Source organism: Papio anubis, chromosome 10 (genome assembly GCF_008728515.1).
Source record: "Papio anubis isolate 15944 chromosome 10, Panubis1.0, whole genome shotgun sequence".
NCBI classification, from domain to species: domain Eukaryota; kingdom Metazoa; phylum Chordata; class Mammalia; order Primates; family Cercopithecidae; genus Papio; species Papio anubis.
Genome location: NC_044985.1, coordinates 11,475,832 through 11,497,896, shown reverse-complemented (window position 1 = coordinate 11,497,896; position 22,065 = coordinate 11,475,832). Strand labels below are relative to the sequence as shown.

Sequence of the window (22,065 nt, the reverse complement as noted above, 5' to 3'; positions counted from 1 at the left end):
TCTGCTTCCAAGATGGCACCTTGTTGCTGTAACCTCCTGAGGGGAGAAATGCTGTGTTCTCACATGGCAGATAGTGGAAGGGCAAGCAAGTGGAACACTGCATGAAAATAACACTTTTTTATGTGGACTTTAATCACAATTGCCAAAGGAAGAGCCCTTATGACCTAATCACATTCACCATTAATTTCAACACCTGAATTTTGGAGGGGAGAGATTCAAATCATAGCAGTCTGTAAATCTTTATAATTGTCACATCTTTTTTCTTTATTGAGTCTTTTATTAAAATATAATGTTCTTTTCTGTCTCTTGTGACCTTTTAGGATTAAAGTCTATATTTTTCTAATATTAGTATGGCCACATCACTTCTCTTTTTGGTTACTATTTACATGGAATAATTTTTTCCATCCTTTCACTTTCAACCTACTTGTATCTGAATCTAAAGTGAGTCTCATAGTTGGATCATGTAGGTTTTTTAAAAATCCATTTTTCTTTCTTTTGATTGGAAGATTTAATTCATTTATATTTAAGGTAATTACTGATAAGAAGGGACTTACTTCTGCCATTTTGCTATTTGTTTTCCATATGCCCTGTAGTATTACTTTCCTCATTTCCTCCATTACCACCTTTGTGTTTAGTTGCTTTTTTTGTAGTGAAACTTTTTGATTCCTGTGATGATTAGTTTTGAATGTGGACTTGACTGAATTAAGGAATACCTAGAGAACTGATAAGGTATACTTTTTGATGTGTCTATAAAGCCATTTCCAGAGGATATTTGTGTGCAAGTTGGTGGAATGAGTGAAAAAGATCCTCCCCAATGTGGGCAGGCACCATTCAAATGGCTCGGGGCCCAGATGAAACAAAAACGCAGAAGAAGGGAGCATTCTAGCTCTCTGTCTTCTGGCTATAATGCTCCTCTTTTCCTGCCTCTGGACATCAGAACTCCAGGCTTTCTTGCCTTAGGACGCCAGGACTTACACCAGCAGCCCTTTGAGTTCTCAGGGCTTTGCCCTAAGACCGAGAGTTATATCATCAGCTTTCCTGATTCTGAAACTTTCAGGCTTGGACTGGGCCACTCTCTGGAATATCAAGGGAGCGTATGGGACTTCCTCAGCCTCCATAATTGTATGAGCCAATTCCCCTAAAAATCTTCTCTCATATATATCTCCTGTTGGTTATGCCTCTCTGGAGAACCCTAATGAATATGATTCCCTTGTCATTTTCTTTGGAAGGGACACATTCAAACCATAGCAGTCTGTAAATCTGTATAATTGTTATATCTTCTTGCTGTATTGAACCTCTTATTAATATACAATGCTGTCTGCCCCTTATAACCCTTTTGGGTTAAAAGTCTATTTTTACTTTAAAATACATTTTCTTTTTAATGAATTTAACTGATATTTTCTATTGTGTTAATTCAATAGATATTTTCTTTGTTCTCACTTCAGGGATTACATTGAATACACGAAAGCTGTAACAGTCTAATTTGAATTTTTACCAATTTAAGTTCAGTAACATAAAAACTTTGCTTTCATAGTGCCCAGTCTTCTCTTTCTGTTATTAGTGTCACAGATTAAGTCTTTACAAATTGTGTCCCCAATAATGTATATTAATAATTCATTTTTACACATTCGTCTTTGAATCACAGAGAAAATTAAAAATGTAGTTATGAACCAAAATTACAATAATACTAACTTTTATAATAGCCTCTGTATTTACCATTACTGGAGATCCTTATTTCTTCATGTGGCTTCCAGTTACTGTCTAATTTTCTTTCATTTCACCCTGAAGGGACTCCCTTAAGGATTACTTGTAGGGAAGGTCTAGTGGTAATAAACTCAGCTTTTGTTTATCTGAGAATATTGTAATTTCACTCTTATTTTTAAGAATAGTTTTGCTGAATATTGAATTCTCAGTTGATAGGTTTTTTTTTTTCTTTAAGTACTTTGAATATATCAAACCACTGACTTCTGGCCTTCTAGATTTCTGATGAGAAATCAGCTGAAATTTTTTTTTTAGAGATGGGTTTTGTTATGTTGCCTAGGTTGTACTTGAACCCCCTGGGCTCAAGCCGTTTTTCTGCTTCAGCTTCCTGAATAGCTGGGACTATAGGTGCACACCACCATGCCTGGCTTGCTGAAATCTCATTGAGAGCCCTTCTATGTAATTAGTCACTTCTCTCTTGCTGCTTTTAAGATTCTCTCTTTGTCTTCTGATTATAATGTGCATCACTGTGGGTCTCTTTGAGTCTACCCCACTTCTTTGTTTATCAAGCTTCTTGAATTTGTAAATTCATGTCTTTCATCAAATTTGGAGACTTACCAGGCAATAATTCTTCAAATATTATTTCTGCCCTTTCCTCTCTTTTCTCCTTCTGAGATTACCAGAAGTAGAAATTTGAAAATCATGGAATTTAAAACCATGAGACTAGGTAACATCACCAAGAAAGTATGTAAGAATGGAAAAGATGACAAAGGCTAGAACCCTGGGGCACTGCAACATTAAGAGGTGAGGAAAAGAGAAGGGATGAGCAGAGTGAACTAAGAGTAACCAGTAAGATAGGAAGACTATCAAGAAACTGTTAAGTCTTTTTTTTTTTTTTTGAGACGGAGTTTTGCTCTTGTTGCCCCGGCTGCAATGCAATGGCATGATCTTGGCTCACTGCAACCTCTGCCTCTGTGGGTCAAGTGAGTCTCCTGACTCAGCCTCCTGAGTAGCTGGGATTACAGGCATGCATCACCACATCCGGCTAATTTTGTATTTTTAGTGGAGACAGGGTTTCTCCATGTTGGTCCGGCTGGTCTCGAACTCCCAACTTCAGGTGATCCGCCTGCCTTGGCCTCCCAAAGTGCTGGCATTATAGGCCTGAGACATCATGCCCAGCCAAGAAACTTTTATGTCTTAAAGGAAAATGTAGAGATTATTTCATGGAGGAGAGAGTGAGCAACCCTAAGAAATGCTTCTGACAAATAAAATGAAAACTTGAATTTGACCATAGGATGTCACCATGCAGAGTTCACTGGTGATATTAACATGAGTGGTTTGGTTGAGTGATGGAAATGAAAACTCCACTGGAGTTGCTCTAAAAGAGCATGGGAGGAGAGAAATTGAAGATAGTGGGTATAGACAATTCTTTTGAGAAAATTTACTTGAATAGAGAGCAAGAAATTAGGTAGTAAGTTGTAGGACAGCGTGTCAAGAGTAGGTGTTTTAGAATATGAGAAATGGTATGTGTGTTCAGCAGTTGGAAATAACTTCAGTAGAGACTGTAGAATCAATGTTGTAGAGGAGATTGAAGGAAGAATTGCTACTGAGAAAATGCCCATGAGTAGGTGAGAGGGGATGGAATTAGTGCACAGGTTGAAGTACTGGCTCTTGATAGAAACTTTAAAAGTTCATCTGCATCAAAGAGAGGCAGGCAGAAGCCTTAGCATAGATACTGGTGATGGTGGAGGTGCAGAGAATGTTCTTTCTGGTTGTTCGGATTTCCTCAGTGAAAGTAAGGTAAGAGCGAAGACAAGATTAAAGAGAAGACAGGTATGAAAGATTTATTTGGGAGAGTGAGTTGAATAAAGACTATTATACTATTCCCAGATAGGATTAAGGTTTATTTGCAGTTCACGTCACAAAATTAAAGTAAGATCATCAACAGGGCCACATCGTTCTCTCCAGTTACATTCAGCTGCACTGAGAGTTGGATCTAACCAGGGTTGTGGGCTTAGTCAAGTGAGGACAATGAAGCAAAAAAGGGATAAAGGAGTTAAGGATGTGTGCAAGGGGGTGAGTAACCATAAATTTAAGCTGATTACGTAGGGAAGAGAGGACATAAAGTAGATGATGGGCAGTGGCAGAGTAGCAGAATAATAGATAAGAGGTCCTAGAGTCAAAAGATTGTTGGAGTTAGCGCTAAAGAAATGAGCTGGAAAGATAGGAGGCATGGCCAGAAAGAGGAATAAATGAACAATTAGGAAGGAGTTACAGTTGCTAAAAATGACAAGATAGGGCACAACCCCATGAGTACATGACTAAGGGAGGGTGAATAGCAAGCTCTTTGGAAAGGGTAAGGTTCTGTTTTCTTTTCCTACTAGCACAGAGCTTGGAACGTAGTAGGCACTCATTATAAATCTGTTGAATGAATGAATGAGTGAGGAATGACTACCACCTCCCCAGCAGCTCTAATTGAATTCCTGGCTTCTCTATTCCATCCATATGATCTCAATCCAGGATTGGTCAGGCAAAATGGTTTCAGGTCAATGCAAATTAGCACAGGTGACCCTTGGTAGAACTGTGAAACCCGTAAAGTTTTTATTCGTGGCTCTTGCTTTTCTTTCCATGCATTTATAGCACTCTCTTGTGCAGAGCTTCTAGGGCCTGGGTGCTCCCACTCTCTCTTGTGCTCCCATCTCCTTCAATCCTCCAAACCTGCTCTGAAAAAGAATAATATTGCTCATTTACACTTCGGTGTATGTCTCTGTTTCCTCTCCTAGAGGGGATGTATGTTTACATCTCATTTCTAATTGAGGGAATATAAGGTTTGGTCCCCTATGAAAACATTGCAGGTGTCAGGAAGGCAGGGCATGGTGTCTGGGGTCAGGAGAACTTGTGTTCCTGAAATCAGACCAGGAAGGCTGCAGATTTCCCAGCCTCTGCCCTTTATGGTCCCAGAATTGGGAGTGCTGAGTCAGTGGAAGAGTCTCATAAGAGACCAGTTTGCTTCTCTTTTCTTTCCTATGTTCTCACAGCAGAGTCTGCAGTCCGAATTCTGCAATCCCAGTGTTCCCGGAACCAAGCCGGGTCTGGCTGCATTTTCTCAAGGCCCAATAATGAGAAGCAAACAAACTAGGAAAGAAGGGAATTTATTGCTGTAGCTGGTTACAGGGAGATGGACAGAGATAATTCCATCGTACCAACCCAAAGTATTGCCATTTTTTTAGTGCTTATATAGGTTGGGGTTATGTGCCTACATGCAGTATAGCGTTCACTTAAGTCTATTGGTAACTAATTTTGTTTCAGCTAGAAGGTCAGAGGCAAAAAATGCTTGCTAAGTCCAATGAAAAGGTCCCTATTGCTTTCAAGCCCTGTCTACTATGGTACCCGAGTGATTATTTCTATGTTATCTCCTTTACCGCTTGGTCCAGAGAGCTGCCTTAGGCTCTCCAATGAATCTATTCAAACAGCTGCCTCGGTTACCTTGAGTGGTCTCAAATTTCATCGACCCGAGACGGGTGCTGGCACTAGGAATGTAAGACTGTCTCTATTATTTTGGCTTGCTTTAGGTTAGGAAGAAGCCCATGCAATGCTCCTACTGACCATGTTTCAATTTTAGCTTTGATGTCTGGGCACTGATTTCCCTAGGTTTAACTATTTGTTCAATGTTAAGGCAGCTCTGTGGAAATTTGTCTGTGTAACTGGGGTGCTGTGCAGGCCTGTCTGTGTGACTGTCATGCCTGCCTGTCTGTGTGATTGTCAGGGAGAACTGACCTACCACACCAGCGAGTGTAAGGATCCTCGTCAGGCAAGAGAGGGTGTGGGTGGCCAGTGCACACCTGTCACTGGGAGGCTGGCACTGTCACCCTCTCATTCCAATGGCTCTCAAAAGACAAACCTCTGTGAGTTGGGCCAAGGTCCAATAACAATGATTCTTTTTTGTCCTTTAACTTCTGTTTTAATTAACTTTATTGAGGCATGATTTACATACCATAAAATGCACATACTTCAAGTATAAAGTTTACTGACTTTTGTAACTAACACCCCAAACAAGATACAGAACACTTTCCTCTCCCTAGAAGTTTCCTTTGTGCTCCACTGTGGTAGAGTCCCCCTTACTCCCACCCCAGGACCCAATGGTTCCATTTGCTGACACTTTGAATGAGTTTTGCTTGTTCTAGAAGCCTGTATAAATGAGATCATACCGTATGTCCTGTTTGAAGTCTAGCTTCTTTTGCTCAGCATAATGGGTTCTGAGACTCATTCACATGGCGTATTTCATTTTACTGCAGACTAGTATTCCTTTGCATAGATAGGACACAATTCATTTGCCTGTTGATGGTCATTTGTGTTGTTGATTTTCTCTAATTTTTAAATGATTAACACTTCTTGAGCTTCATTAAGTACCAGGAGCTTAGGTAAGCCTGGGCACTCACAACCGGCAGGAAAAATGAAGTCAATAGATAAAACTTTTAAAAATGTTTCTCTCTTATACATTCCCTTCAGTCCAGGCTCTCCATCCCTTCTGCTGGTGGACATAGGCAGATGACTGAGCAGATGCGTGGAAGGGACTCCAGAGTGGTACCCAAGGCTCGGTTCGCCTGTCTGCTGTGAATTGGTTGGTTCGTTTCGGATACATGGGTTTGCACCGGTAATTTTTATATCATGCGTTAACTTGGTTGCCCCAGTTTTAAGCTGGAATTGGATTGCTCAAGGATTCTTCTTGATGATCTGCCAGGCAGCTCACTGACTGAACTAATTTGGAACCCACTAGCTGATAGGAAATCAGGCTCCATGGAGACCATCAAGAGTGGCCACACTTGCCTGGGACTGCAGCCCCACCACTCCTGTGTGATTAAGCATTGGGAGCCACTTGACCATCACTTCAGAGAATATCAGAACTTGATGTAACTACACTGGGCATTGAGCCCTCTCCAAACGCACATTTAAATACTCCAGTGCAATTATATGCATGCCGTTAGACAAATAAAACTAGACCCTGCATTTATTGGACAACTTGGTCTCCAAATGCCACTTCACCTGGGAAGAAACAGCTGGATCTGTGTTTCTGGAGATAAAAGTGTCTGAGTAAGACTTCAGAAGAGACTGTACCATATTTCCTAAATTGTGTGTTTTCTATTTATAGAAGATTTAAAGGATTTGTTAGGGATTCATTGACAATGCAGTTTTGTATGACATGCTCTCTTGATATAAAATGCTATTCTATATATAGCCCTTTTGTTTACATGTACTTGCTCATTTATTATTTTATTTGATCCACACATCCACTCCATGGGCAAACAGGGCAACTCTGGGTATCCCATTTTGTAATGGGGATGCTGAAACACAGAGCTAATGAGAGGGCTAGGACTACGGTAAGCAAATGAGGAGAGTCATTGTACGTGCAAAGTGGGATTCTGTCTTTCTTTAAGATGTTGATATTTTGTTCATCACAGAATTTTTGCATTACCTTTGATTTTTTAAATATATTGCACTAAAATATTATTTATATTGATTATTGAATCTTTTGTACTCAAGGATAGTGAATTACTTGCTTCGTCCTAATCCCTGAGTCTCAGGCCCTGCAAGGTGAATGGATTAGCTTGAATCATATAACGTATCCATTTATTACATATGAAAAATGGATGATATCAGTCATTTCATATCATTCAAGCTAATGGATCCTCCTAGGATGGAGTCAGGAGGCCACACTGCACGTGAGTGCCTCAATTATACTGCTCAATGGTCCTAAGCCTGGTGCACATTAGAGCTCCTTCTGAAATTTTTATTAAAACCAGAGCCTCAGGCTTGCGATGGGGAACTGGCATGTGTGTTATCAAAAAGCTCCTCTGCTGCAAACCTCTGGATTGGAGCCCCTGGATTAAACCAGAATTAAATCTGTCTATAGTCTGAGGCAGAGAGTCTGGATTCAAATTCTGGTGTAGCTCTTTATAACCACACAATTTGAGGCAAGTTGCAAGTTATGAGTGTTGAGCAATGTATGTAAATTAGTCTAGCACAGTGTCTGGCATAACAGTAAATCCCGGATAAGAATTAATGCTTGTACAAGCCATTACTCTGTGTGGAAGTTCAGAGAAGTAAGTCATTGAAGGTCACACAGCAAGTCAATGAAAGAGTTGAGTTTGGGACCCAAGTCTCTCTGGCCCCATAGCCAGAGGTGAAGTGACTACACTTGACATCCACTAAGTGCTTCCTCTAAGAACAGGGATCCTCAATAATTAGCCCATGACATTTTCTAATAAGTCCCCTCCCCACACTCACGAGAATCAAAGCTAAGCTGACTAGGCAGAGGCAGAGGCAGAGCAGGGAGCTCTGCCAGGCTAAGTGAGCAGGTTCCTTTGCCTGGGGGATTGCCCTCCAATGAGCAAATCCCCTGTTATCTGGTCCTATCTACCCCTCAGACTCTGGCTGGAGCCATCACTTCCTCATTTCCAATTCTCCTCTTTAAATTTTTCTGTCCTGGCTTCTGCTGCTTGTCCTCTGGCGGAACCAGTGACTTCCTGAATGTTGAAATTGTGGGCACCACGGGGGACCTCTGCTTTTCAGGGCACTGCTAGGAACTCACTTTCCTGAGTTTCATCCCTTTTCACTTTCTGACATACCACAGGCCAAAGAAAGTGACTTAGCCTGGCTCAGCTTCACCTCCTGCCACCCGTCTTCCTCACCTCTTACATTTCAAATAGGCCAAAAGTCTATGGCTCCCCTGTTCCGGGCCGTCCCACCTCTGAGAGGCTGTGCCTTCCCTCCTTCCTCCCTGGAGGGCATTTTCCTCATCTTGATCTGGATCAATCCCCCATTATCCCTTTAAGCCCAGCTCTGGCATCCCTTGATTCAGATGATAAAGCTTTTTGTCATATTTCTGCCCTGTCTCCCCTGCCTCCAGGCACTTCTGTCTTCTCAGGGACATCAACCTTTGCCGCACTTCTCAGCAGCTTTCTGGAATCTGGTTGTAGCCGCATCCATCTTGCATGCTAGACTGTGAATATCTTTAATGAAAAAAAGGCCATTTCTTCATCTCCTGGGCACCCAGCAGGCTCACAATGTCTCCAGTGATAATAATAACAACATAATCATAGTGTTTATTACCTAATACTTCCATCCTAGCCACCTTACCTGATTTAATTCATTTAAGGCTCACAAAATTCATGTCTTCCTTACTTTCACAAACAGAATAGTGAGATGCTCAAAGCTCAAGTGACTTGCCCACTGCCAGACAGCTCCTATGTGGAAGAGGTGGAATTTGAAGCCAGGCTTTCTAGCTCATAGTGTCTGTGTCTTAACCACCATGCTATACGGCATCCCTGGTAGCGATGCCTGCCAGGAGGGAGAGAGGGAAGAGGTTACTTTCCTTAAGGAGCCCAGATCTCACTAGGGCCTGGAAAAGGACACCTGTAATACATGTATACATGTGCACACATGTGTACACACACACACAGAGAACATGGGAAAACTCCAAGAAGAAATACTAAGTGCTAAAATATGTGGTTCAGAGCAGTGCTTCTCAAACGGTAATGTGTATATAAATCACCTGGGGATCTAGTTAAACTGTAGGTTTGGATTTGATCTGATGGGGTGGGACCAGAGACTCATTGTTAGAACAAGCGAACTTGCATTTCTAACAAGTTCTCAGGTGATCCTGATACTGCTGGTCCATGGACCACACTTTGAGCAGCAAGGATGAACTCTAAAGGTTGAGGCAGGTCAGAGAAGGGAGATTTCACTGTGGGCTGGAGAGGTCCTGGGACGGTGAGCTGAGTCTGGGCCCATGGCAGGGCTTGGTTGGCTCTCTCTGGGGCCATGCAGCTTTTGGGTCTCAGGGACCTGGGAGCGAGGGAGTGCTTTCAGAGGCCCGTAACTTGTGCCCCAAAGCCTCCTCCATCCCCCTTAACAAGCAGCAGCACTGTGTAGGAGATCCACATGTGAATACCCCGTGTTTGAGAAATGTCCAATCCTGATCATGTCAGGAAACATTCTGCAAATTCCGAAATCAGAGCCAAAGGGAAGTGCTGCGAGGTTTACAACCAGCTGTAGTGGTTCGATGGGAAGGATCTTTCTCCGAGTGGTTCCTCTTGAGGGGAGCATTTCTGCTGGCTCCAGGACTTTGGCCATCTATAAAGCTTGGCAATGAGAAATAAGAAAATTCTCAAGGAGGACGAGCTCTTGAGTGAGACCCAACAAGCAGTTTTTCACCAAATTGCAATGGAGCCTTTCGAAATCAGTGGTAAAGTACTATTCCTCCATAATGGAATTGATCAGAAATGTAGTCTTTCTGCTAGTGAGATACGAAAATAGACAAGTCAATAGAAAGTCTGGGTTTGGCCTATTGCTGCATTTTGCACGTAACCATCACTAATATGTGTCGGGAGTGCTTCAATTTGGAATTTCTGGAATGCTAATAATAGATGCTGTATCTTTAGTATATAGTCAGGTTTTTCTTAGCTTCACTATTGTTTTAATCATATTTAAATATTTTCCCTTGAAAAAATGCCAATGCTTATTAAATGTTCCCTTTTTTTATGAGTGTCTTATTCTGACACACAGGTTGGGTAATAAAAATGAAAACGCAAAACAGGGGCACTGAAAGGGGACCACAAAACTGAAGTCAAGCATGACAGTTTTCAAAACACAGCTTCTTTAAAATTGTTTAAGGGGATTTCTGTTATAACTGATATGCTGGTCAGGAAACATTTGGTATTTCATGTTGACTGAAATATGTTCATAGTTTCATAATTAGTTTGTCTTAGGTTAAACTCAGATCTGTAATATTCAGTCAACTCTGTCGTGTTTATTTTCTCACTCAGTGCTCAACAGGTGATGCATTTTTAAAATCTTCTAGAATTTGTAGCATTCGAAGTCATGGGTGGGCTTGCATTCCACACATGATCTCTGATTTCCTAGTTCTAGAACATTCTCTTGGGATCATCTTCCAAGTGGATCAGTCATTTCCACTCCCAGGCTTTGCTGGAAGATGTCTATGCAGGAAAATTGGTGGCTCTGTCTCCTGGCCAAAGTGTCCTTCTCATCCCACACCTGTCTGTCCAGGTTCACGCCTGGAATTTTTTTTTTTTTTTTTTTTTTGAGACAGAGTCTCGCTCTGTCGCCCAGGCTGGAGTGCAGTGGCCAGATCTCAGCTCACTGCAAGCTCCGCCTCCCGGGTTTATGCCATTCTCCTGCCTCAGCCTCCCGAGTAGCTGGGACTACAGGCGTCCGCTACCTCGCCCGGCTAGTTTTTTTTTTTTTGTATTTTTTAGTAGAGACGGGGTTTCACCATGTTAGCCAGGATGGTCTCGATCTCCTGACCTCGTGATCCACCCGTCTCGGCCTCCTGAAGTGCTGGGATTACAGGCTTGAGCCACCGTGCCGGCCCCCTGCCTGGAATTTTTATGGGTACGAAGATGAAGCGTCTGGGGCTCTGCCTCTAGGAATTTACAGTGTAATAACAGAGAAAGGCATGAGTGCTGATGACTATAATAATCATTGGCTATTTAGAACTTCTCAGAATGTAACATTCTGGATACACGACTGTTGAAGAGACTGAAGATGTTCAAGCATACTCAGCACCTATTTCCAGCAAGGCACTGCGCTCAGTGCCAAGGAAACAGGCTTGAATAAACATAGCCTCTGGCCTCTGGCTTCTGGCAGGTGGGGACAGGGGACAGGGTGAGCTGCCCCTGAACTGACAATTTCCATGTTGTGACTGAGACTTCCACAGGACATGATAGATGGATCTAACCGAGTGTAGGGCCCTGGAGGGCAGAGCTGACACCTCTTCCAAAGTTTAAAGGATAAAGGGGGTCCGTTAGAGAAAGAAGTGAGTGCCTGGGGCAGGGGTGGGCGCCACATGTTTGTATTGTATTCACAAGAAATATTTGGAGAAATATAAATAATTCCATACTGTTTGGCCATAATTGGGAGGGAAAGACCAGTGGGGACTGAGGCCAGAACCAAAAACATTGACTTCATCTTGAAGTCAGTGGGGAAGCGGGAAGGGGGCGATGTGGGGCTGAAAGGCACTAATGTGTATGTGAGGTTGCTCTTAGTCCTACATGGGAATGACTGGAGAGAAGCTGAGGACAGAGAGGAACTTGGCAGCAAGAGGTGATGAGGGGCAGTGGATGGAAGGCAGGAAAAGAGAGGAATGCTCTGGAGAAACCCTGGAAATCAGATCAATTGGACTACAACGGCAGGACAGGGCTGGGGAGGAAGACACAAGAGTTAAGGGTGAACCCCAGATTTCTGACCCGGGTTGTGTGTGTCAACAACTAAAAATGTAACCAAACCAGTGCAGGAGGATTCCTTGAGCCCAGAAATTTCAGACCAGCCTGGGCAACATAGCGAGACCCTATCTCCACCAATAAATAAATAAATAATTTAAAAGTGTCTTACCAAAACACTAAAACTACTCCAATTTGGATGAAACATTTTCTTAAATGCATTCACAACATCCTGCCTTCTAATACAAAGACTGTGGAACATGTGAAACTTCCTAGAAGAGTGCTATTATGCAGGTAATCACTGTGAGGCTCTGTAACACAGTGACCCCTCAGGGCCTGCTCTACGCACCCTATTTATTTTTTGTTTGCTGAAGATTTATTTATTTAGGCCATATATAGTTTTATTTTCTTTTGAAAATGCACTGTCTTAAACTTTCCTCATATGGTTCATGAAAAACAGCTGAAAAACATTTCTAATGTCCTTTTCCCCATTTATTTTTCTCTATTGTTTGTATTGAAATACAAAATGCTGCTTTTCCCTGATGACAAAATATTAAACTCGTTTTTTATTATTATCCAAGGATACCGGACTAGGAAAGTTTTAACCACATGCTGAAGAAAATTTTAGAAGTGAGTTTGGGAAACTTCTGGAATATAACTTTCATTTTTTCTAAAATTAATCTAAAAAAATGATGATGAGTGTAAATTTCACAGTATACCCTCTAGAAGCACAGTGCACCTTACCTCCCTCTTTCCTGACATCATCTCCAGCCTCCCTCATTAGAACAAGCTTCCTTCATTCCACTATCTGCACTAGAATTAAGGTACTCTTTCTTTTCTTTCTTTTTCATTCTAGCTTTTTAGAATTGTGATTAACAATACAAACTGTATATATATATGATGTACACATGATGATTTGATATATGTATCCACTGACAAATGACCACCACAAAGACTACTTTAGTTTCCTGAAGGGACTTGACATAGGGAGGGCTTCTGTGGCCCTCAGGGTCCCACACAATCCCAGGTCTCTCCTCAGAGCCATAGAAACTGCTCTTTAGCCCCATCATCCACCTCAACAATGGAACATTTGGGCTTGAATGAGAGGATTTACCTATTGACAATATCTTTCTGGGATGTGTCTCTTTCTACCTTTTTGAAAATTAGCAACCTGTGTCTCGCTTTAGGCTTCCTGTCACACTTCTGGTACATCTGGTTTCTCAAGGAAGACTACTGTTACCACACCAACAAGCACTGGTTAGGCTGTGCAATGTGATCTGTCGAGACCTCTTTTTTTTTTTTTTTTTCTTTTTCTTCTTTTTTGAGATGGAGTCTCTTCTGTCACCCAGGCTGGAGTGCAGTGGAGCAATCTCGGCTCACTGCAATCTCCATCTCCGGGGTTCAAGTGATTCTCATGCCTCAGTCTCCCTAGCAGCTGGGATTACAGGTGCCCGCCACCATGCCCGGCTACCTTTTATATTTTTAGTAGAGATGGGGTTTCACCATGTTGGCCAAGCTGCTGTCCAACTCCTGACCTCAAGTGATCTGCCCCCCTCGGCCTCCCAAAGTGCTGGAATTACAGGCATGAGCCACACACCTGGCCCTGTCGGGACCTCTTACCTCAGCTTCTCAACTACTTCAGGCTTCCCACCAACTTCAGTCTGAAGAACATTCTTCCTGAGAGAGAAGATTGAAACAAAATACAAGAAGAAAAGTTAAGGTTTTTATTGTTGTTTTAATTAACACTAACCATTGTGTCTCAGTAGTGAGCCTAACCATCCTTTCTTCCCACCCTTAAGATACTCTAGAGCGACCTTTAACAAACCCAAACCCTCAAGTCCATTCAGGCTCAGTCTTGCTGACACGACTGCTATTATTTCAGGTCGTTGTTCTGACTTTGCTCTTTATCATACCAATATTTCTCAACATCTTTTAAAATCTGGCTTTAATGTAGAGTTCTGTCTTCACTTTCTATTGTGAAATAGGTATAGATTCAGGGAAAGTTGCAAAAAAATGTACAGAGAAGAAGCTTTTCTGACACTTGACTCATTCTGCCCCAGTGGTAACATCTTACATTGCATTAATACAAAATTACAACCAGGAAATTGATATTGGTGCAATCCATAGAGCTTATTCATTAATTTTACATGCACTCATCCGTGGGTATGTATATAGTTCTACCAATTCTATGCTAAATAACCCCACATACCCCTCACTCCCCCACCAGCAATCATCAACCCCTGGCAACCACTAATCAGCTTCCCATCTCTATAATTTTGCCATTTTGGGAATGTTACATAAAGAAGTTACACAGTATGTGACTTTCTTTAAGATTGATTTTTTTTCATATAGTGAAACCCATCCAAGTTGTACCCATCCGTAGTTGGCTCTTCTTATTGAATAGCATTCCTTGATATGAATGTATCAGAGACTGTTTAACATTCACCCACTGAAGGACATTTGGGTTGTTTTCAGTTTGGGGGCTATTACAAATAAAGTTGCAATGATCATTTCTGTAAATGCTTTCGTGTGACTTTAAGTTCTCATTTCTCCAAGGTAAGTGTTCAAAAGTGTAATTGCAGGATTCTAAGTGTATGTTCGGTTTTACAAGAAGCAGTCAATATATTTTCCAAAGTGACTATACCATTTTACATTCCAGCAGCATTGTACAACTGATCCTGTTTTCTGCAACCTTGCCGACCTTTGACATTATCACTATTTTTAAATGTAACCATTCTCATAGGTGTATAGTGATATTTCATTGTAGACTTAATTTACATTTTCCTAATGGCTAGTAATGTTGATTATCTTCTCATGTGTTTAATTACCATATGTATAACCTCTTCAGTGAAATGTCTCTTTGTGTCTTTTGCCCATGTTTTAATTGGATCTTTTGTTTTTTACTGTTTGGTTTTAAGAATTCTTTATATATTCTGTATAGAAGTCCTTTGCTAGATATGCAGTTTGCAAATATTTTCTCCCAGTCTGTAACTTGTATTGCTATGTTCATATCAGCATCTTTCACAGAGCAAAAGTTTTTAATTTTGATAAGGTCCAACCTAACAATTTTTCTATCTATGTGTTGTGCTTTCAGTGTCAAGTCTAAGAGCTCTTCAGCCTTTGTTGCTGAAGATTTTCTTCTCTATCTTATCCTAAAATTCTTGTAGTTTTATGTTTTACAGTTAAGTTCATGCTCTATTTTATTTTTATTTTTATATGTTAGAGACAGGCTCTCACTGTGTTGCCCAGGTTGGAGTGTGCAGTGGCTATTCACAGGTGTGGTCACAGTGCATTGCAGCCTCAAACTCATGAGCTCATGTGATCTTCCCACTTCAGCCTCCCAAGTAGCTGGGACTACAGGCTCATACTACTATGCCCAGATCATGCTTATCATCCATTTTGAATTGATTTTTGTATAACGTATAAGGTTTAGGCCAAGGTTTTCATTTGTTTCATTTTGTTGACCATGGATATATCATCATTCCGTGCACCATTTATTGAAAGGCTACCCTTTCCTTGTTGAATTGCTTTTATACCTTTGTCAAAAACAACTTGGGTAAATTTGTGTGCATCTCATTCTGCATTCTTTATTCTGTTCCAGTGGTCTATGTGACTGTCCCTCTGCCAATACCACAGGGCTTTGATTACTATAGTTATATTATAAGCCTTAATATCAGGCAGAGTTATTCCTCAAATTTTAGTCTTCTTTTCAAAACTGCTTTAGCTATTATAGGGTTTTTGCCTTTCCATATAAATTTAAGTGTCAGCTTGTCTACGGTTACAAAAAGATCTTGCTGAAATTTTGATAGGCATTGTGTTGCATCTATAGACAAATGTAGAGAGAACTGATATCTTTATTATATGCAGACTTCCAATCCATGTACGTCTCTCCATTTACTTAGGTCTTTGGTTCTTTTAATTAAATTAAAAAAAAATTCAGCATACAGATCCTGTACATGTTTTGTTAGATTTATATCTAAATATTTCATTTCTTAGAAATACCAAAGTTGTTGGAAATAGATGATTGGTGCCACGAAGAAAAATCAGCACAGAGACAAAAGATCTCTCTGCAAGGCCATATTTACTTTCTGCAGAAAGGGTGCACAATCACAGATGGAACAATGGTGGGAGCACGCCTGAAGAAAAGAAAAGCAGACGTATTTATCCCTTAGGCATTTGGTTCGTCCTTACTGTGTGTCCTGCATCCATTGGCTGGAGCAGAACCTCACAATCTTAAACTGATACCCGATTTGCTAATAGCCTAAAACTTTCCTAAATAGGTAAGTACAGGGAAGAACAAAGAAGTTGGTAACAAAAGGTTTAAGGAAGCAATAACATTTCCAAATAAGGAAGGGGCATAGGCTGTGAGCTGGAACGTGCCTGTGAGCATGTTCAACAGTTACAAAGGATAGGGCTTCACAAAGAGTTATTAACACAAAGCAAGGAGGCTTGAAGAAAGTTAGTCCTCAAAAGAAACCATCATTTCTAACACTCACAATTTATTCTTCAACAAGAAGGAAAACTTTGAAGAGGAAATTTTTACTTTCTATAATCCCTCCTCTTTTACTTTTTACTTTTCCTCTTCAAACTTGCTTAACATGTCTTGGCTTAATTGTTTTGATTAACTCCTGGATATATGGTACAACATAATACCTAAGAAGAAAGAGTATACTTACTATAGTTGTTAAAGAGGTAAGAATTGAAGCTACTTTGTTGTTGTTGTTGTTTTCCTTTTCTGGTCAACAAAATACCAGAGTAAAAGGGATAGGCAATTGAACTAGAGCATAAGTGTTGCTCCATTTATTTGGCAGAGTGTCCAGTGATGGTCCTCCACAATCCCACCATGCATCCACTCAGGGCAGATGTATGAATAAGGGCAGACTGATGGGGCAGCTCTTGGAAGTGCCTGACCTCATTGCACCCTGTTATGTCTCCAAGGAATGCCAGATTTTCCCCCTTGTCATTGGAGACATGAGGTAAAATTGGTTTTGGAAGTTGGTGGCTAAATGACCCTCAAGGGCTGACCCCCAGGGTGTTGAACTTCAGGAAATAGCAGAAAAAGAACTTGGCACCATTCTTTATTCCAGGAGGTGGAATCTTGAAAAAGAGCTACTCCATGTACTCCATGTCCGCTTGATTTGAGGACCATACTAGTGGAAAGGCAACAACATGGGCCTCTGGCCTACCATGCACACAAGCTAACAATCACTTTTATTTAAAGTGTGAACAGAATATTTAATCTATTTTAACCAGGCATTTACATCTTTATACCCTGTTTCAATGGCTATGGTTTGCCGTAGGTCTCCCATTTATACTACTGAGAAGTTGCTTTTGTCATTTGGCATGAGGCGAGTCATAGTTTGATTTTGTAGGTTTGGAAAAGGGGCAGCTGTAGGAAGTGCCTATAGGATCCTTTCCAGTGACCTCTGTTCCTAAACCACAGAAGCGCCCTACAGTGGGGTTAGAGTTGCTGGTGGTAGGAATAGTAATGGATATAAGCACTGGGTAAGGAAAGGAAAGGAAAAGATAGATAGACTAAGCTTTCCTTAGCTTTAATTTGGTAGGGTTTGATCCAGGAACAATGGCCTATGATTCTGAGGATAATGGCGCTTGCTTGACTCAGGTATGATGTGTCCATCCCTTTCTGCTATATGAACAGCAGTCTCGGTGGTTAGCAGCACAAGGTACGGTCCTTCCCACACTGGCCCAAGTTTCCCTTCTTTCTACCCTTTGAGGAGAATATGATCCCCAGGCTTGTGCTGGTGTACTGGAAACTCCAAGGGTGGCACCTGTGCTAAAAGACTTTTTGTTTTAAGGGAAGAGAAGGTGGAGGATAAACCAAGTATACAATTTCTAAGAAATTGATTTTTTGTTTAAAATGTGGGGATATCAACAGTGGACTTTATAGTCCTTGGTGCCTTCTTGCTGAGAAATTTTCTTTAGCACCTATTTTTATTAGTTTTTAGACCAAAGAAAGCCAAACACCATTTTATATTTGACAATGCTTCCTGTATGATTTTATATCATATAAGCTAAATTTTACCTTTATATTAGTGTGTTATTAATGTTAAATTTAATTTTAATAAAACTTTGTAGACATATTTATCTAATTTTAATGTCTGACCATAAGGTAAGATTTTTATAGACTGTTTTTAACCTTTTATAATGTTTTGTTAAAGAGCAGGTTAGTGCTTTAAGGAAAACCTGTTGTGCTTTTATTTTAATGTCCAGTTCACAGAAAAACTGGATGACACCCCTTTAACTTTAGCCAATATGTTTACACACAGAATTTCCTTTACAATTTAGGTTTCAAAACTTGCTTAAACCTTCAAAACAAAATTTTTTTAACCTTTTAATGTAGGTGAAAATCCATATTCTTATGCCTCTTTATAATCCTTTTACCAAAAGTATATTTTACTTCCCTTACATACCTTGCATATAAACTGTTTCTTCAATAGTTTCACATTCAGAAGGCCTAATCACTTTTAAATTATACAACATTTCTTGCATAAATTCCCTTTTACAACTTTTTTTTTCACGACTTTCACAGACAATTCTTCGATATACTTCAACTTTCTGAGTTGTTGCAAACATCCCTTTCTTTAAACAACCAGTTAATTTATTTTAGGACAAGAATTTACCATATAACATTCCTTTTAACATAAATTCTCCCCCCTCCCTTTTTTTTTCCTCAAAGGTGATAACCATTCTTTTCCAAAGTGAAATTACTTCATGTCTGTGGACTGGACTGTTTAAGACCACAAGATTAGAAGTTAGGATAATACGCATTACACTGTTAACATTTAGCAAACTTTACTTTTGTTGAAAACCTTGTAGGTTTTGGGTTTCAATTATCCTTTGCTATTAATAAAACCTAATTTCATCCAAATTTAACTGAGAATTGGTATAGATGACTCCTTCCTGAATCTGTAAGTATTTTAAGGCTTGGCTGAGTGCAAACAGCTCACATTTTTGAGCAGACCAATTATTAGGCAATTTTCCTAACTCTGCTTCTACAAGAGTTTCCTTATCACTTACTGAATACCCATTGTGTCTTTTTCCCTCAATCACCCGGGAGGAACCATCTATCTTCCTGTCACCCAGGAGGAACCATCAGTCATACTGTCCTGAAGGGAGTTCCTCCTAGGTCTGGTGGCACCTTTGCTTGGTAATTAAGATTTAGATCCCCTGTTAGGAAACCTACTGGGTCAAGGGAATTTTCAGTGGCTAATGTCAAATCATTTTTTCCTAACAGAATAGCCTCATACCTTAAGGTTCTTGAGTCAGTGATCTACCTTTTAGCTTTTGGGGTTTTTTTGTTTGTTTGTTTTGACCTAGGATAGTTCTGACCTGATGACGTGTGCTCACAATGAAGTTTCCTCTGAAAGTTATTTTTCTACTTTGTTCTGGTAGCAAAGCAGTTGCTGCTACAGATTGAATGCATTTGGGCCATCTGTGGGTTACTGGGTTAAGGATTTTTTATTAGAAAAGCTACGGGTTGTCAGTGGCCTCAGTGCTTTCGGGCTACGCCCTTGTTCCCACTGACAACAAGGTGATATTGGAGTGTTATAGGGTCATGGAGAAGACCTTCAATTATCAATTATAGGTTTTAAATCTACCCTGGCTTTTAAATGAATAGGGTATACTGTTTTCTCTTTACTGCTTCTATCTCTCTCTCTCTCTTTGACTCTCTCTCTTCCTCTCTTTTACTCCCTCTTTATCTCTGTCTCTTTCTCTCTTTCTCACTCTCTCTCTGATTCTCTGTCTCTCTCTTTCTCTCTCTCTCTTCGACTCCTTCTTTGTATCTCTGTCTCTCTCTCTTTCTCTCCCTTACTTCCTCTCCCAGTTTCTCTTTCCTCTCTGCTGGTCTTTCCCTGCCTCTGCCAGCCGCTTATGCTGCTGTTCTCCCTTCTCCTTCCCCTTCCCCTGGGAAGCAACCAGCAGGAGTGGAGCTTAGCCTCTTTCTTATCGCTGAGAAGAAGGGAAAGGGGAGTTCCGAATATTTTTCTTACTACCAGAAGTTTGTTTGAGGTTCAACCATCTGAAATTTGAGGAAGGTTCAACCCCTCAAACCAGGGATGTCTTGCCTTGCCTGTCCTGGAATGCTCAACCCCTCAAACCAGGGGATGTCTTGCCTTGCCTGCCTTGGGAGGTTGACCTGGTTTCTCCCTTTCCCCCCTCTGAAGGTCCCTTGCAGACTTCCCACTTGTGCTGTCCTCTCTGGCTGCTCCCCCAAGGGAGAATTAGGCGCCTCTTAGTGTTGGCATGCCAGTATAAATCCCATGGCAGGATCCGCCCTAAGCCATATGAGGTAGCGACGGAACCGCAGAGAGGACACACTCACTCCATCCAGCAGTAGGACTTGTCACCATCCACACAAACAACACCACAAGCAGGGTTGTCTGTGATCATTCACGCACATGCACATTTAGCCCTCCAGAATTTCATCACCAAGGAAGTACTTTACCGGCTCCTGTGGCTTTCCTTCCTTGGTCTGTGCACAAAGTCGTTACCGCAGTATGTGAGGATATTTTAAGCTAGGTTGCTGGCCAGTTTCTTTCTGCGTTGCTGAGAGCTCGGGTTATTCCTCGCACCAGGTAGGTCTTGGTCCCTTATGTCTGAGGCCACGGCAAGAGGTGGTGTGGTGCCTCCTCATGAAAGAGGACTAGAGACGCCCCTAGAGGAGAATGTATCCCCATACGATTGCCACAAAAATTGTTAGAAATATCAAAATTGTTAGAAATAGATAATTGGTGCCACAAAGGAAAGTCAGCACAGAGACAAAAGATGTCTCAGCAAGGCCATATTTACTTTCTGCGGAATGGGTGCTCAATTGCAAATGGAACAAGGGCGGGAGCACACCTGAACAAAGGAAAAGCAGACATATTTATCCCTTACGCATTTGGGTCGTCCTTACTGTGTGTCCTGCATCCATTGGCTGGAGCAGGACCTCACAATCTTAAACTGATACCCAATTTGCTAATAGCCTAAAACTTTCCTAAGTAGGTAAGTACAGGGAAGAACAAAGAAGTCGGTTACAAAAGGTTTAAGGAAGCAATAACATTCCCAAATAAAGAAGGGGCATAGGCTGTGAGCTGGAATGGGCCTGTGAGCACATTCAGCAGTTACATAGGCTAGGGCTTAACAAAAAGTTATTAAACACAAAGCAAGGAGGCTTGAAGAAAGTTAGTCCTCAAAAGAAACCATCATTTCTAACACTCACAATTTATTCTTCAACAAGAAGGAAAACTTTGAAGAGGAAACTTTTTACTTTCTCCATTTGGTGTGATTGTCAATTCTATTATGCTTTTAATTTGGTTTCCATTTATTGTTAGTATATAGAAATGTGGTTGATTTTTATGTGTTGATCTTGTATCTTCCAACTTTGTGAATTTATTTATTCATTCTAAAAGTTTTCTGGAGGCGGGGGGGATCACGGTGGATGAGAGGTGGGACTAGATTTCCGCTCCAGACAGAGCAGCATGCAGAGGCTTGCTTTGTGAACTTTAGCTCCATATCAACTGCAAGAACAAATCAGCAATCCTGAGAGGATCCACAGACGCTCTGAAGGAAGTGGCCTGCTCCTGGAGGACCCAGTAGACACTCCAAATACTGTGAGTGCCCCAGCCATGTAAGTGGGAAAGGGAGACCCTCGTCTCCTGAACACACATCCCCACTGGAGAAGCTGAAGATCTGTTTGCAGGAGAACTTTCCAACTTTACCTGGAACTGATCAAGTTAAAGAGCTGTGCCAAGTGAAATATAGGGGTGGGGGAAGCAGCAGAAAGGCCCTGGGAGCTTGCTGGGTCCCCAAGCAGCCCATTCCTGGCTGGCACCACAGGGATCCATCAGGAAGGTGGCCAGAGGAGCAGGGGATAAAACTCCACAGGGAGAAGGGATTCTCTAGCTGAACTTTGTAACAATTTGAACAGGGTGAGAAGCCTCCTGAACAGAACTCAGGGGAGGGCACAAATCCAGCTTGCAGACTTCACAGGCAGGGGAAGAATTAAAGTCCTTTTCTTTGGCAGCTTGGAGGCAGACAAAGCTTCGGGCAAGTTTTCAAGGTTGTCTAACCCTCCCCCTGGAAACACACTTGGGGTGGTTGCTGGGAGCACAGTGGGAGTGAG

The 22,065-nt window shown here is 41.3% G+C and overlaps 1 protein-coding gene across 1 annotated transcript in view; it reads left to right on the top strand.

Annotated features, from left to right (window-relative positions):
- Positions 1-9,719: 9,719 nt before the first annotated feature.
- The window catches only part of MARCO (macrophage receptor with collagenous structure), a 59,861-nt gene continuing 47,515 nt past the window's right edge, over positions 9,720-22,065 (top strand). Inside the window, exon 1 of the mRNA XM_031651152.1 lies at positions 9,720-9,946. Within this exon, the coding sequence (XP_031507012.1) occupies positions 9,850-9,946 (97 nt within the window). The 5' untranslated portion in view covers positions 9,720-9,849. The remainder of the gene's footprint in view (positions 9,947-22,065) is intronic.